The 18,426-nt window shown below is 36.1% G+C and overlaps 1 protein-coding gene across 1 annotated transcript in view; it reads right to left on the bottom strand.

Annotated features, from left to right (window-relative positions):
* The window catches only part of LOC150099358 (uncharacterized), a 222,978-nt gene that overhangs the window by 117,633 nt on the left and 86,919 nt on the right, over window positions 1-18,426 (bottom strand). Inside the window, exon 6 of the mRNA XM_090404325.1 lies at window positions 6,350-6,443. Within this exon, the coding sequence (XP_090260451.1) occupies window positions 6,350-6,443 (94 nt within the window). The remainder of the gene's footprint in view (window positions 1-6,349; window positions 6,444-18,426) is intronic.

Raw genomic sequence — 18,426 nt, 5'->3', positions numbered from 1 at the left:
GCTACTTAGACACGATTTTTACTGAAGATGGTAAATTAAATATGGAAATAGACAACAGAATTAGCAAACCTGGTATGGTAGGCAGTCAATTGAATAAATTCACATAGAATAAGAGAGAAATTAGTCAGAATACTAAATTAGCTGTATACAAGACAGTGTTCAAACCAGTTTTAACTTATCGATCTGAGAACTGGGTCAGAAGTAAAACACTTGACCAAAGACTAGAGACCGCAGATATGAGAGTCCTGAGAAAGATGAGAGGTGTGAACAGATGGCATCAATGGCAATATCATATTAAAAACAAGAATATTAGGAAAGAACTTGACATTGTCAGCATCCAGGAATGCGTTAGCAGAGCTAATCTCAGATGGTATGGTCACTTAAACAGAATGGATGAGGAAAGATTAGCAAAACAAGTGTTCGCTGCCAGGTTGGCAGGAAAATGACCCAGAGGAAAACCAAGATATAGGTGTATTGATATGATACAAAGTTCCTTAGACAAGAGAAATATAAGGTCTGATAATGTTGGAGTCTTGACAAGTAATAGACTGATTTGGAGGAAAATTGTAGATAGGAAGTTAGTAATGATGTAAATTTTTCATGTAGTACTATCATATCCTGTACACCCTTTGAGGGTAGATGTCAGGAATTTGATGATGATGATGGAAAACCATGCAAGTATATGTTGAAACTGTATGAATGCTAAACTGTATATTTGAAAGGCAATGCCTTAGAAAGTGGCCTGGCATTTGACGTGGTTCTGATTTAAAAGAAATAGCTTAGAAGCTTTGTTTATACAATGTAAAGTGCTTTCAATTGTGTTTGAGCTTAACCAAATGCAAGTCTCAATGACAGTGCAACAAAAGGCAGCGAACATCTAAAGATGTCCCGCATTTGGTAAATAAGATTGTTTTTGTGTGTTCTGTGGGAAACAGAAGTAATCGACCACTATGAAGGTCACATCTCCTTTTGCATGGGAATATTAGGGACCTGAGGAGAAGTATAAGTAAGGATCAAGAAAAACTTCAGGGGATGCAAGTATGCAGAAACGCAGTCTCCTCTCGTAATGTCTTGATCCAGAATTGAGGACGCGGATCTGTTAGAAGTCCGGAGAGAAGTCGGACCAGCATGCATTGCCAGTAAAATAATCTGCCACGTGCATTGGACACCGAAAGCCGTTGGCTGACCTTGAAAGCATCGGTGTAATAACATGCCTAAAGCCCCGGGAGTTCTCCACGATGCGACGCCGCTAAAGGAAAGAAGCCTGCACGAATGCTGAGACCCAAGACGGGAAAAACAGTCAGTGGAACCAGTAAAGAGGTAAAAGAGCAGTTAAGATATATGTGTCAGAGAAGAACTGTGAGTAAAATTTTATGTTTGTAATGTTTGTAAACGTAATGTTTGTTTAACATTACGGAATAAAAATTTTATGTGTTTGTTAAACATTACGGAAGATAGACTGATAGTCCATGGGACACTTACAAAGTTTAATTGTGAATGTTTGTTCCAGAATAAGAAGCTGAAGATTAATTTGTATAATTTAGATAAGAGAAACTTGTAAATTGAAGTATATATTGCATGAACAAATTAGTATTGGGATGAGAACATAGATTCTTGTATGATAGTATTGCTGCATGTTTTAATGTATGTACAATTATTGAGATATTATAAATCTTAGCTTTTAATTTTTTTGAAAGAGCCAGTTCATTTAAGATACTGTATAATTGCATTGTAGTTTAATAAATATGTTTGTTAGGTTAAAGAATGTGTATTCACTGATCCTTAATCCAATGCACTGTTTCTAAATAAATATGAACCTGTGAGCGAAGGTAAATAAGAGTAGCCACGACTGTCCATAAAGCTTAAGATAGATCTAGAGAGATTCTGCAGGTAATCTTAATATATTTAATACATATAAAAAGGAATCTTGGTGGCGCAGTTGTAACATTAAATAAATTTTCCAAGGTTCCCATGGTATTAGAAATTAGATAAGCTGTAGTAATCTAAGGTAAAGAGAAAAAGAGCAATAACAGTGTAAAAGGAACATAAAGTAAATAATAGCATAATATCACAAAGGCACAACAGACAATACATTTACAATACAATTCGCAAAAGCTCTGGCAGAAAACAGGACATTCAGTAGATTGTCAACATTGTTTCCCATTGTAAATATGGACAAAAAAGTTATATATTACAGATGAAACTCAGAAAACAAAAACAGCAACTTATGACATTTGATTTGATTGGTTGACACAATAATCAATCAAAACCACTGATTTCTAGGTGCTATTGTCTCAGCACACACTGCATCACCTTCTGGGTGATTTGAAACCACTGAAATGCTAAGAATTTAACCTGCTGCACCATCTGTTCAAAGGGCTCAAAGGTGTCCATATTTGTGACTGCACATTTGGGCTACTAACATGAACGTCATGTGATTATTATACATCAAACAGTGTCCTCTTTATGAAGGATTAGTATATTCGGTTTAAATTTAGGAATCGGGCAAAGTCAGGAAACAATTAAGAGAGTCTTTAACAGGAATAAATGCAAAAATATAATATGTTATATTGCAATTCTGAGGGTGTGCAATGCACACCTAGCACACCCTGAATATACATGCCTGGTTTATATTCTGATTTAACATGAATATCATGACCATAGAAAAGATATTGCAATTTTCTCAAAGGAAATATAATTGTTAATGTTTCCTTTTCAACAGCCAAGTCACTCAGTCGTCTACTCAAGAAAACAATTCATTTTAATTGTTCTGCAATGTAAGCATGATCTGCACTGATAATAAAAGGCTCATTCAATCTTGGATGAATTAAAACTGGTGGGTTCATGAGAGATGTTTTTAAAAACTCAAATATAAAATTAAATAAATTAAAGATGCCAAGAAATTATATTCTTGGTTGAATTCTTTAACCAAGTGTAAGCAAGCAAAGTCTGCATGTGAAGTAACTTCACGACTTGGCAACTCATTTATAGAGGCTAATAACTTCACATTAATTTTAGGAATCAGGCAAAGCCAGGAAACAGGAACATCACTTACCTTAGTATCCCATAATGCAAAGCACATAAATTTTCATGACGTCATTAGCCTCTATATAAGAGTTGTCGAGTCATGAAGTTACTTCACATGCAAACTTTGTTTACACTTGGATAAAGGATTAAAACAAGAATATAATTCCTTGGCGTCTTTAATTTCTAGTATAACTAAGTGGAAAAACTTACAACATCTCTATTTATGATCCAGAGTATTTTAGTAATAAGGTGGGACACCTTTTGCCTACTTGCATATGGAAATATAACTTCTGTATTACTTCAGCCTTTATATCACTTCTGGGTCTGGATCACTGATGAGATCTCAATGAATGTTGAAACCAGTCTGTGTAGTGACCCCTTCCCATAATGCATACATTATACATCATAAGGATATGTTAGCCAGCCTGGTTGGCCGAGTGGTTAGCATATCCGCTCTCCAGCCAAAAGGCTGCAGGTTTGAATCCCACTGTGAGCATGGATGTTTGTGATTGTCTGTAGAAATACTAGTGGTGGTGGTAGATGGTAGATAGCATTGGTGTGGTTTCAGTTAGTTGTAGCTGGTGAAGAGTTGTAGAGTAGGTGCCCTCTCTCGATGAGTCTTTGGACTTCCTGGAGGTGTTAGGTAATAATAATAATAATAATAATAATATGTGCTATGTTTTATGGGATATTAAGACAAGAGACATGACGTCATTAGTCTCTAGTTGCCCAGTTGAAGTTACTTTTAGTGATAATTTTGTTTGCTTACACTTGGATAAAGGATTAAACCAAGAATATAATTTCTCATCTTTAATTTATAGTATAACCAAGTGGAAAAACCTTCAAGAAAAACTGAAATGATCTTTGTTCTTTAGTTCTCCAGGTGAATTTTACTCCTTTCCTTGTAATATTCATTAGAAAATTTAATTTGATGAACAGTTTGGAATAAATCATAACTTTATCATGACAACAAATCATCTAACTTGTTTTACTGTTTTGTAAAACAGTAAGCTAGAAAGCTAACATTTGATCAATCTAGTTTTATCATATGGCCAAGTTTACAATTTCTTCCAAAAACAAATTACATTTTGATGTTTTCAATTTTAAGTAAACATCATGTAATCTGTGTATAACTTGTAAAATCTTGCAGTAAGAATCAAATCTACAGAATATATTAACAAATCATCTTGAAAGGCCAGAACACCATTTCCCAACATAGCTGATAGAACAACGTACATGAAAGCCTGAAAAACAGTGTATAATTATGCACACCCTGTGGCATATGAGTTAACTGGAACTGTTGCCACTAGTGCAAAATGCAAAGTAATGTCTCTGTTGTTTTTTCAGAGGTATCTAGTAGGTAACCCAAATTGATATCAAAATTTGAGAACAACTTTGCACCATTTAAAGTAGCTAGCAATTCCTCCATACTACTCAAAGAAAAATAAATAGTCTGCAACCTTATTAACTGCCCTCAAATTGAGCACAAAATGCACATCTCCATTTGGTTTTTCCAATAGGAAGAAAGGACTGTTCCACTTTGTGAAGGTTCAATTATACCTGCTTTTAGATACTGCTGCAAAAATCGCAATATGGTATTTGGTATTGCTTAATAAAAACTAGGTTATCTGTATTTATATTCAGGGAATGTTCAACTATACTTGTAGGAGAGAGACTAAGTAAAGCATGTATTGATCTTCTTAAACAACCTTTTCATAAATTTAGTTACCTTATGCTTTTACAAATTTTCAATTAAATTATCTAAAACTCTATTTAGCAAAGTTTCACAAGGATATTCAGTTTTGTCAACATCACTAGAGGCAGTAAGTTCTAATGAGCATATTCCTGAAGAGCTGAGTCAGAAGAAGAAGAAGGAATTACAGGTTTTATGAGAGAAGATTTGTAATTAGACTTGCAGTATTCATTTCCTAACATATTCTATGCTGTAGGATAAGGTACCTACAGCATAATCACAACTGTCTATATTTCAAGAGAAAAGGAATCTCTTTTGCGATTTTTGATTTAAAGTTAAAACTTTCACAAATTTCTCATTGCTGAGGGAATTTCAAGCTGTGTTTGAAATTCCCAGAACAATGAGAAATTTGTGAAAGTTTTAACTTTAAATCAGAAAAATCAACTTCAGCCCTTAAAACTTGTGTTACCACTAATTACATCGTGCTTTTAAATAATCCTTAATCAACAGAAACAAGTCTTCCATGTTATTACTGAAACATGTGTTCCTGTATCAAATAAAGCCTTGCATGGAATCCCTGATATTAAAACATTTATCAAATTTAATGGTTCTGTTTCCAAGAAAACTAAAAGCTATCAAGAATTCAAACTGAGGACCAGCTAGATCATCTCTCAATTTGATATCCCTATAATGTCTAGCTAACTCTCTTTTTTTGTTTGCAAGACATTAATGGACAAATCCTTATGATCAGATGTCTGCTTAGAAAGCTTCCTATGATTAGGAAGACTTCTTAATTGAGCAGTACAAAATTTAGAAATGTGTCCCAATTTATTACACCTATAACACTTGACTTGTTTCTTACTAAAAACAGACCTATATCTATTCCTTATATTATCAGAAGTACTACTTTGTACTTCCTACTCTTGAATGGATTCATAAGCCTTTCTTTATCTGTCAATATAATTATAAATTGTTCTTGAACTTCTGATAAAGATTCAATTTTAGTGTCAATTTTCTTATTAAGTTATAATCTTATTTTCCCACATGCTTATCAACTGAGAGGTAGATAATTGAATTTTCTGACTTTTTTCTTCCTTTCTAACATCTCTTGTTCAGCACTATGTACTGTATGTACATAGTGCTGAATGAGTAGGAGGTATTACACAAGTGTTTACATAATTTCTTTAAATAATTTTTCCTTTTAAATTACTTTATAAGGCTAATCATAAATTGAAGCACTTTGAAAATTATTTAAATTAAAAAAAAATAAATAAATAAAACATCATTATCTAAGATTTAGAGGAAGGGATGGGAAGGGTGGGTAAGATCACAATTAACATAATCCCTAAAATTTCAAGAATGAAAGAGTGTCATACACAAATAAATATGTACTTATAATCTATATTTTAGTATTAAATTATTAAAGAAAATATGTTCTGTTTCCTTAAATATCATTTTAAAAAACATTTCAGGAAAAAAAAAAAAAACTTTCACAGATATCTAGGTTTTGCTTGCAAAAGCAAATGTAAATAATCCATTCTCACCCTACCCCAAAAAATAAAAGTTCAATAATTAGAAATCAATAATTAAATTGTATTTTTCTGAGAAATGAAAGCAAACGCATTTTACCTGTATCTAAAGCTTTCAATGATGATACTGAACTATCAAAGGACTCAGAATAATGATATTCTTCAGCATGTTCTGTTACTGATGACTCGGTGATCTGCAATGTCTCAATATGTTAAACATAGTTATGTAACATTTATTGTTTATAAATATTTCATTTGAAAAGAAAATGTTTACTTATAAATAATAAATTTTCTTAGTTAATACAACTATTTAATTATTATTAGTATTATTATATGGGAACCGCCACTTAGGTACTGTATGTAGGACATGCAATAACTGTCTATCATATCTCTTCTTGAAAACATTTACCAAAGATATACTCACAACAGCCACAGGCAACTAATTCCATTCAATCACCACACACCATGAGAAAAACCTGAACCTCACATGCATACTGATTGCACTATTATGCAACTTCCAGAGATCCCACTTTACAAAGCCTTGTAAAGTGGGAGAACAAATTCCTTACTCCTAAAAGTTAGTGTTCTCTTCAAATTATCCAATGTGATGACTTAACCACCTTAGCAATCTGGCCTGCCTTTAACTCTCTGTCTGTCATTATACAAAATTTTCTGGCTTCACTGATCATTTGCAATAAATTATCATTAATACTCAGTCTGCAATCTTCAATCCAAAATGCATAGCCTTGCACTTAGCAATATTAAACTGGCAGTTACTACATCTGCCCATTAGAATCAGTCTGCTAGAGTCAGCCTACCACGAGGATTCTGTATTATCAGATATCTCTTATCTCCTGACCCAACTTTGCATCATCAATACATAATTGGATGTTCTTTTCCAGACCATTCCCAATGTTGTTGATATACAAGCTAATATAGCACTGATGCAAGTAAGGAATGAAGTAGTACCTCACTCTTACCCTCATTTTCTTACTCATTTCTCCATACATCACTGTCTGATACCTGTCCATCAGTCAATTCTCCTATCAATGTCACAATCCTATTTCACATACCCATCCCTTCACTTTGTTTAACAACAACCAATGTGGAATCCTGTCAAATGCTTTGGCAAAAATCAGGAATTATCAATGTATTCATTCTCATTAAAACAGCCTTGCTGTTCCTTTATAATGGATCAAAGTGATATCTGCCCAACTCTTTTATAAAAAGGGTAGAGCTAGAACTGATGCAGCCAGTTTCTGGCCAGCTTCTCTAATATCATAAACCTATTCAAGAGATACAGACTAGTCTATAACTGGCTGCATCAGTTCTAGCTCTACCCTATTATAATAAAATTATCTTACCCTCCCTCCACTCACTGGAATCATGTTTGTTCTTGAGATCAAAGTTAAACAACCAGGTGAGGGAAGTTGTTAATTCTCTTGCAAACTCCTTGAGTACCTATGCTGATATTCGACACAATCTCACTGTTTCTCCATATGAAGCATTTGGAATATCCTTATAGCATCTACTAGCAGTTCTCAACTTTTTTTAATACTTATACCACCAAAACTATAAAATACTGTATTAACATGGTGATTTAACTTTAATCAATAACAAAAATCAAAAAAAAAAAAAAATCAGCTAACGCCTTTTTATTCCCGTATATACGGGAGTAGGCGAGGCCATTTAGCCCTATCTAACTTTTTGGAGACTGAGTGGGCAGTTCAATCTCCACTGGTACCCAATCAGAGACAGATGGCCCAAGGCTATCACTAATTAAGCGGTACGCAGTGAAGAGAGGCGGCTCAAATGTGCCGCCATCTCGTGGTCTCTAACCCTAACACAATATATTTAATGTCTGAAATAATGTGGGTTCTACGGTCGATTTTCTTGAATTTACAGGACGAAAAACCCGAGTTTCCGGGAGGAAAAACCTGCTTGCCCGTGCCAGAGATCGACTAACTTGGGAACCGGTCGAAAAAAGGCTTAGAAAAATTTCCTCTAGTCGCCGACTAGACTCGAAACCAAGACTTCCTTCGTGCGGCCTAGCACGGTGGTGTGCAAACGCCACATCCACTGAGCTACACAGGCTCTTTCAATAACAATTAAATGCAATAATTGGGAGAACTTGAAGAAATATTTAACAAAAATAACTGACTTAATGTAACACCCGAGCTTGTTTGACAGCAAGTTTCTTTATATCTGATTTTATTTTACTTAATTTATGAAGTAGCTAAATGAGCTAAATGAAAGAAAAGGTTGATATGATATTAAATTATATGAGCAGGTGCACAAGATATAGAGTATGTTAATTGATGCAGATATTTACTAAATCCTCAACACTACACAGTAACTTACTAAAGCAACAAAGTGTACTGAAAGTAGCACTACTATGTAAGAAAGTTTCAGAAAGGAATAGGAAACAATGCAAGATAAAACTCGCTTGAGATTCTAAGCTTTCTAAGAAATATAGAGCTAACGACATGGGGATTGAACAAATGCCATATCTGAAAATCAACACAGGATTTGTCAACCTAGAATGAAACAAGATGACAAAACATCATCATCAAATTCCTGATATGTATCCTCAGGGGGAGGAAGTGTACAGGATAACTTCGGATCAACCATTTTCCTCCAAATTAATCTATTATTTGTCACAACTCCAACATTATCAGATCTTTATATATTTATATATAAATAATTACATAGTAAAACAATTATTTATCTTTAGAGGAGAGGGGAATTTTTAATATTTTATTTTTAATAATTTCATAAATGTAAAAAATTCAACCATTTGTTATTCATGTACAACCAGTTGAGAAATGCTGCCCTATACCTTCTGCCTAAGAGAACTAACAACTTCTGTCTGGAATGTAATCTTACCAAAGTGCTTATTCAATTTGACATTTTCCTACCATTTCTGTTAAATAAGTTTCTTTTTCCTTTGTTACCTTTCCTTTTCTATCCAGGTGGGAGAATGAGTAGGATAATTAAGGTGCTTCATATGAGGAAGAAACGAGCAAGAGTAGTCGTGATTGTGGGAACAAATGATCTAAGTGGACATAAGGAGGATCTGAGGATGAATATCAGGAGGCTATTGAGAAGAGTGAAAGATAACAGTGTAGGAGGAAAGGTTGTCAGTGTGTTGCCTAGGTGTGATGATGATGAGCTGAAATGGAGAGCCAAAATCATGAATAAGTTTTAAAAGAGGTAAACCGCGAGTAGACATATCGGTACACAATAAATAACGGAAAAAACTCACGTAGAAAGATTATTTATTAGTATAATTTTCGCCTGTGTGTCACAGGCATCTTCAGTACATTAAGCTCAAAATTAAACACTAACTGACAATTCCAAAAAGCGCCACCTAAGTAGCTGGTGTAAGATAACTAAAAAGGTCAATAACTTTCCTAAAAAAAAAATAAAAAAAAAAAAATACAATAAAAAGTTAGGAAAGATTAGCTGATTTGTAAAGTACTATCTCCCATAAAGGGGATAGACGTAAGCCGTTGGATCTGTTTAAGTTAGGAGAATGAAGTAGAGTTTCACATGTTTCTTTATAAAGGCGTTCCATGAGAAACTGACTTTTGTGAAGAACTCTTGTCTTTCTCCAATGAACTCTGTGTCTAGTGAAGATGGCATGTTCAGAAAGTCCAGACTTTTCAGGTTTAAAGTATTCAATATAAGATTGGTGTTCTTCTAGCCATATAGAGGCAGATCTTCCCATTTGTCCGAAATAAGATAATCCACAAGAGCACGGAATCTGGTAGACACCTGGATGATTAAGATGTGGAAGCTTGTCCTTAGGAGAAGTGAGAAAGGTGGAGATTTTTCTAAACGGTCGAAAGGCAACAAAAATATTCAGTGGTTTTAAAACTTTTGCTATACGTTCACTGATGCCTTGTACATAAGGGATAGTAATGCGCGTTATTTCCTCTGTGTTTGAAGAGGAAGACATATTAAAACTACTCAAAGTTCTTTCAATGAAGCAATTCTTATAACCATTAGATAGAAAGGAAGAAGTTATGTATTGTAGTTCTTTCTGTAAAAGATCGTCTGTAGAACAAAAGGAGTGGGCCCGATGAACCAATGTTTTAATAGTTCCTGCCTTTTGACTGGGATGGTGATGAGATTCCGCATGGATATAATGGCCTGTATGAGTCTTCTTTCTATAAACTGAGAAATGTAGGTTACCATCTGGTTGGTGAAGAATTAGAAGATCTAAAAAGGCTATGTTATGAGATCTAAAAAGATCTCATAACATAGACAGGGGTATTCGATCCTTATCCCAAAAAACAGCCAACAGATTACGTTTTGAATGTGCACAAATTCTTTTTCATGCCAAGCCTCCTCGTCCTAATCTTTCTTACTCTGAGTTTAAAGCATTGAAATCACTGAAGAATAACAATAATTTAATAATTACGAAAGCTGATAAGGGGAAGGCTATAGTGATTCAAGATAGGAAGGAATATGAGAGAAAAATGTCTCTTTTACTTCGCGACTATTCAACTTATAGGCCTCTTACATCGGATCCTACCCGGAGTCAATTGAAGAGACTTAATTCTCTTATAGATAATGTATCTACATGGAATGAAGATCAAAAGAAAAAACTTAAAACCTTCTTCGGTTGTCCACCTAGATTGTATGGTCTTCCGAAAGTTCATAAACCAGGCATTCCGTTGAGACCAGTCGTAGATTGTATAGGTTGCCCCACTTACAAAATCTCAAAATTTTTATCCAATTTACTCTCCTCTTCAACTAGAAGAACTGATACTTATATAAAAAATACTTTGGATTTCAAAAATAAAATTTCAGATCTTCATTTGGACGTTTCTGATATCATGATCAGTTTAGATGTTGTTTCTTTATTTACAAATGTGCCTCTTTCGGAAAGTATCGAATTACTACAACAGGAATTTCCTTCGGACATTGTAAACATATTTGATTTTGTAATAAATTCTGGTTATTTTTCCTTTAAAAATAAGTTGTATCAACAAATTGAAGGAACAGCAATGGATAATCCTCTTTCTCCTGCTATCTCCAATTTCTTTATGGAACATTTTGAACAACATATCTTTGACAATATTTCTCCCAGACCTACGCATTGGTTCAGATATGTCGATGACATTTTTGCTGTATGGAATGGCTCTTCTGATGAACTTCAACAATTTCTCACTAAGTTAAACGCATTTCATCCTAGGATCCAGTTTACCCTAGAAATAGAATCAAATAAGCAGTTAGCCTTTTTAGATCTTCTAATTCTTCGCCAACCAGATGGTAACCTACATTTCTCAGTTTATAGAAAGAAGACTCATACAGGCCATTATATCCATGCGGAATCTCATCACCATCCCAGTCAAAAGGCAGGAACTATTAAAACACTGGTTCATCGGGCCCACTCCTTTTGTTCTACAGACGATCTTTTACAGAAAGAACTACAATACATAACTTCTTCCTTTCTATCTAATGGTTATAAGAATTGCTTCATTGAAAGAACTTTGAGTAGTTTTAATATGTCTTCCTCTTCAAACACAGAGGAAATAACGCGCATTACTATCCCTTATGTACAAGGCATCAGTGAACGTATAGCAAAAGTTTTAAAACCACTGAATATTTTTGTTGCCTTTCGACCGTTTAGAAAAAATCTCCACCTTTCTCACTTCTCCTAAGGACAAGCTTCCACATCTTAATCATCCAGGTGTCTACCAGATTCCGTGCTCTTGTGGATTATCTTATTTCGGACAAATGGGAAGATCTGCCTCTATTCGGCTAGAAGAACACCAATCTTATATTGAATACTTTAAACCTGAAAAGTCTGGACTTTCTGAACATGCCATCTTCACTAGACACAGAGTTCATTGGAGAAAGACAAGAGTTCTTCACAAAAGTCAGTTTCTCATGGAACGCCTTTATAAAGAAACATGTGAAACTCTACTTCATTCTCTTAACTTAAACAGATCCGATGGCTTACGTCTATCCCCTTTATGGGAGATAGTACTTTACAAATCAGCTAATCTTTCCTAACTTTTTATTGTATTAATTTTTTTTTTTTTTTTTTTTTTTTTTTTTTTTTTTTTTTAAAGGAAAGTTATTGACCTTTTTAGTTATCTTACACCAGCTACTTAGGTGGCGCTTTTTGGAATTGTCAGTTAGTGTTTAATTTTGAGCTTAATGTACTGAAGATGCCTATGACACACAGGCGAAAATTATATTAATAAATAATCTTTCTACGTGAGTTTTTTCCGTTATTTATTGTGTACCGAAAATCATGAATGGTATGCTAGTGGGCTGTGTGAGGAGCAGGGAGTGAAGTTTGTGGTGTATGGCATGTGTTTGAGGGACGAATGAAATTATACAGGAGTGATGGGTTGCATTTAAATGGCTTTGGAGTGAGTGTACTGGAGAAAGCATTGCTGGATGAAAGTACAGTGTGTGATGCGTGCAAGAGATCAGAAGAAAGAGATGAGGGGAAAAAATCAGGAGAGTGGTACTGAAGAGACAGAAGTGCTTGGCAGTGGAAACAGTAGTAGTGTGAGAGATGAAGAGAGAATGAGAATGCAAGAGGAACAGGGAAAGTGGGGGGGAGCTCAGGTGAACAGAGAAACATGGCATAGGGATAGAGGATGTTGAAAGTGGCAGTGAATCTGTGTATGAAAATGGAGTATGTTGCAATGTAGGTGGGGAAGTTGAGACTCAGCAGATATATGCAGCAAGTGTTGATTGGGCCATGTGTTTGTTGTGGGGAAATCACAACAAACACATGGCTTGGATAGGAATAGCTATAGACCTAAAAATTAATTGTTGTGTTTGTTTATAAATGCCAGAAGTATCAGAAATAAGGGGGATGAAATGTTTTCAATGATTGAGTTTATTCGGCCCAAAATCATTGGAATAAGTGAAACATGGTTGAATGAAGATGATATGGCAACGGGAATAGAAATGGAAGAATACAGTATTTTTTGCGAGGATAGAAAGGCAAGAAGGGAGGGGAGTGCTACTGATGATAGCAGGGGAATTAAGTCCACATAACATAGACATGAAAGGGGGAAATAGTGCCGATGGTTACAAGGCAGTGTGGTGTAACGTGGAGGTTGAGAGGAAGACATTTAGTTGCATATTGTTATAGGCCTGGGAATGTGGAGGGTGGTGATGAAGAAATGTATAAACAACTTGGATTAGTGAACAAAGGAAGGGTGTAATAATAATCTCATCTCATCTTCCTTTTCCCTCATTTACCTTGTGGTGTCGAGAGTTTATTAATCATCGGACTTCAAACCGTTCACAGGATAAGGTGGTCAGCCCTATGCCCCAGTGTATCCTATGTCTGTAGTGTTGAGTTCTCAAGGCCGGTTTGCCTTCTTTTGGGATGAAAAAACCCAGGATAAACTGGGAGAAAAACCCTACTATCCATGCCCAAGACTGGTTAACTTGGCTATGGCTGAGGAAGATCCTTCAGCTCCTGACGTCACTGACGGGAATAGAACCTAGGACACTCCTTCCCCAGGCATATGGTTGCGAAGCGCACAGCCACTAGGCTAACCGTGCGGACTCTAATAATAATCTATATTGCATAATAATAATAATAATGCAATATAAATCGGAATGAAGAGAGAGCATTTGGGATTAAGGAAAATGAATTTCTCAGGTTCTTAAGAGATATCTATCTCACGCAGCATGTAAAGAAGGGCACACAAGGATTAAGAGTTCTAGATCTGATCATTTCATCAGAGGATGTAATTGTGAGAGGGGTTTCACACTTTCATGCAGTTAGTGAAAGTGATCATAAAATGATCACCTGGATTGTGGCTAGTTACATGGCTGAGGAAGGAAAGGATATATGTGGAATTATAAAGCTAGTGATTACGACAAGCTTAGGAGACAGCTTGTAGCTATAACATGAAACAAGGAGTTGAGCAGTAAGGAAATAAATGCTGCATGGAAACTGACAAAGAAATACATAGCAGCATCAATGTGTAAATGTATTCCAAAGGCCAAAAGGCTGAATAAGGTAGGTGTAAAATGGATGAATGTAGAGCTTAAGCATGAAATCTGGAAAAAGAAAGTATTTTTGATGAAGTACAAGATGAATAATGGTAATAATCAGTTACATGAAGAGTATAAAGAAAAAAACCAGGAGAATGACTCAATTAGCAAGGTAAACAAAAGTGTAGTATGAGCAGAAACTGGCAGACCAAGTGAAGAAAAACCTAGAGAGTTTTTTTAGATATGTGGCAAGTAGAAGGAAGAATGATCATGGTAAGATGATGTTAATGGATGAAAGTGAGAGAATGGTAACTGCTACAGAAGACATTGTTGAGGTATTCAGTGATCAATTTATAAGGGTGTTTCATCCTGATCAGTAAGGAATTATGAGGAACTTTAGTGCAGAGAACATAGGAGAGGATAGCTTAATTGTGAGTGAGCAGGAGGTATTTGAAGAAATCAATAAACTTGATGTCAATAAGGCAATAGCATTTGATGATATATCAGCATGCATCTTAAGGGAATGTCCCAAGGAACTGGCAGTAGCATTTGCATGCCTGTTTAATAAAAGTCTTGCAACAGCACAGTTTCCAAGGGAGTAAAAGGAAAGTAAAATTCCACTGCATAAAGATGGTGATAAGGCTGTAGCTTCAAATTATAGACCAATTTGTATATCTGGAATTGTGTTGAAGGTACTAGAGAGAGTGGTGAGAAGTAGGATACAGAAATGGGTTGATAACAGCAGTATTCTCTGTGTTATTATTATTATTATTACGTGCCACACCCAAGGAGTCAAAAGACTCATCAAGGGAGGACATCTACTTTACAACTCTCCGTCCCCACCACTCAAATCCAACAACTATATGAACCGCATCATCTAAACCAATGCCATCTACTGCCCACAACGACCACTAGTATTTTTATAGACAATCACAAACATCCATGCCCACGCCAGGATTCGAACCCGCAGCCTTTTGGCTGGAAAGCAGATACGCTAACCACTTGGCAAAACAGGCTGGCTTGAGTCAGCATGGGTTTGTTAAAGGGAGATCATGTTTCACTAATTACTTATGTACTATAACAAGGAGACAAATACCTTGGACAAGGGAGATGCATATACAATGGTGTACTTGGATTTTGGAAAAACGTTTTTGATTGACTTCCACACAACAGGATTTGATACTGATAAATAAATTGAAATAGATGGGATTTGGTAACAGATTTCTGAGTTGGATTAGTGACTGACTGTCAGATAGGTATCAGAAAGTTGTATATGTGGGTGCAGTATCCCAAAACAGGAAGGTCACTAGTGGTGTACTACAGAGGTCAGTTTTGGGACCATTGATGTTCAATTTGTGTTAATGATATGGATGAGTTTAACTAGTGATATGCAGCTATTTGCAGATGATGTAAAACCGTGGAGAGCAATGCTGAGTCAAGTGGATGTTATGGCCTTGCTAGAGAACTTGAATAGATTGCATGAATGGGCAGGGTAAGTGGAACTACCAGTTCAATGTTGAAAGTGTAAGGTTTTGAGATTTGGTAAGCATGGGTTGTAAAGTATACACTTGGTGGAAAAGCTTTAACTACCTTACCGGCCATTATGGATCAAATACGCATCCTCATAGGCTTCGTATCCATCATATATTTCAATGTATTATCAATGGTATTACAATTTTAATATGCACTTCGCATCCATGATAACTTGGATGTATATATACATCTTGGCCAGTAGCATGGTTAAAGGAAGTAGAGGAGATGAGAGATCTAGAAGTGATAGTAGACTTGGACCTGAAATTCAGGGGGTCACATTGCTCAAGTTGTGAAGATGTCACATCGGATAATGGCAATGATGCAGAGGATCCTGACATGCAGAAATAAAGAGGTTATGATTCCATTGTATAAGGCATTGATCAGGCCTCATATGGATTATTGTACACAGATTTGGTCGCCGGGTTTTCGTGGTGATGAGGATATGTAGGAAAGGGTCTAGAGAAGATTCACAAAGGTGGTCAGTGATCTTTGGCATGTGGAGTATGAGGATAGATTGAAAGAATATAAGTTGAAAGAGTCTCTTGAAGAGGAGGAAGGGGGGGGGATATTATTATTATTACGGGTATCTCCATGGAGCAAGTAGACTTATCGCGGGAGACCCAAACTAGCAAAACAATATCTGTCATATCTGTTCTTGAATTCATTTATCGACGAAGAACTCACAACTGAGTCAGGCAATGCATTCCACTCATTCACCACCCTCCAGGCAAAAAACCTCATTCTCACGCCCTTGTTAACCACACTTTTCCTTAATTTCCAGGAATGACCTCTTGTTCTTCCATCACTATCACACAGCTGAAACATTACCCCTGCATCAATCTTATAAAAAACCTTTTAGTAATTTAAATGTTTTTATCATATCCCCTCTTCTCTGCCTATCAACCAACCTCTGCAATCCACAAGCTCTCAATCTATCAATGTAGCGAGCATTTTTTACATCACTCACCAACTTAGTCACTCTCCTTTGAACCCCTTCCACAGCCTCCTCATCTCCAAGGAATCCAGGTGACCAGACCTGAGCACGGAAATCCAAATGTGGAAGTATCAACACTTTATAAAGGGGAATAATAACCTCTTTATCTCTGGATGTTGGTGTGTTCCTCAATAACCAAGTAATCCTATGTGCAATCTTGGACACCTTAGCAATATGTCCCCTGAACTTCATCTCCCCCATCTACCAACACCCCTAAGTCCCTAGCCTCATCAATCTCTTGGAGTACACAGCTGGTAATCTTTTAATCCCAAAATGCATAACTTTCCACTTTTCTACATTAAAGTGACATCTATTTCCTTTTGCCCATTTTACCAGCTTATTTAAATCATCCTGCAAACTCTCAACATCAGCTTGATTTTTTATTCTGCTACCCAACTTTGCATTAACAGCAAACAACTGAATATCTCCCTTTAAGCCATTTCCTATATCATTTATGTACAAATTAAACAACAATGGCCAAAGCACAGAGCCCTGAGGCACACCACTGGTCACCTGTCTCATCCTGGACTCTGCTAATCCATACACCACCTTCTGGTATCTCTCCCTGAGCCATTCTCCTATCCATATCACCAGTTTAGTATCCATCCCCATCTGCCCCAATTTGCGCAACAATATTCCATGGGGTATCCTGTCAAAAGTCTTAGCAAAATTCAGAAGTACCACTGTGTAGCCATTTCCTTTGTCCAACTCAGATATCATTCTATTATAAAAAGCTAATAAATTGCTAAGGCTAGATCGACCTTTAACAAAACCATGTTGGCCCCTATAGAGTATCATATCCTGATCCACCCATTCTTGAATTTTGTCTTTAACCAACTTTTCCAATACTTTTACCACCACTCCCGAGATGGTGATTGGTCTGTAATTAACTACCACAGTTTTAGAGCCACCTTTATGCAAAGGAACTACTTTGCCTTCCTTCCACTCCCTAGGGACCATACCAGAGTTCAAACTTAAGTTAAATAACCAAGTAAGAGGCATTGACAATTCCTTTGCACATTCAGGCAACACCCGAGCTGATATTCCATCTAAACCTACAACAGTGTTCGCATTTAAATTTTGCAATATACAAAGTACCTCTGATTTCTTAGCTTCAATTCTCACATTAGTTATTGCTACAGGTACAGAGATATTCTCACTTGGGTGATAGACTTTTGAAAAGTGATCACTCAGTAACTCTACTATTACATCTGAATTGGTCACCTCGATACCATCAGCACCCACTAAGGTTATCCTTCCGAAATCATTCTTCCTTTTACTTGCCACACAGCGGAAGAACTCTTTGGGATTACCCTTGATCTTCTTGGCTAAGGTCTTCTCATAATCTGATTTAGCTTTTCTTACTATGCTGGTAACCTTCCTAGCTTGAGCCTTGTACTGATCGCCTTTCTCCTTGTAAATTCTCCGTAACATTTTCTTTTTTTGCAGATCAAGCTTGATACTACTACTACTCATCCATCTAACAACTACCTTGTTTGTCTTCCTGACCATGGGGACACAATCTGATATTGCCTTCCTCAGATACCCACTGATTTTATCCCACGCACTGCTAACATCCCCTGAAATATGTTCTGCTATGGGACAGCTGAAAGCTCACTACAAAGCTTGTTATAATTGCCTAACCTGTAGTTCCGTATATACCC

The sequence above is a fragment of the Typopeltis vanoorti genome, chromosome 14 (genome assembly GCF_054136105.1).
Source record: "Typopeltis vanoorti isolate ZY-2024b chromosome 14, IOZ_Tvanoo_1.0, whole genome shotgun sequence".
In the NCBI taxonomy this organism is placed as follows: Eukaryota; Metazoa; Arthropoda; class Arachnida; order Uropygi; family Thelyphonidae; genus Typopeltis; species Typopeltis vanoorti.
Note: the sequence above shows the minus strand (reverse complement) of the source record. Positions and strands in the feature narration are given on the sequence as shown.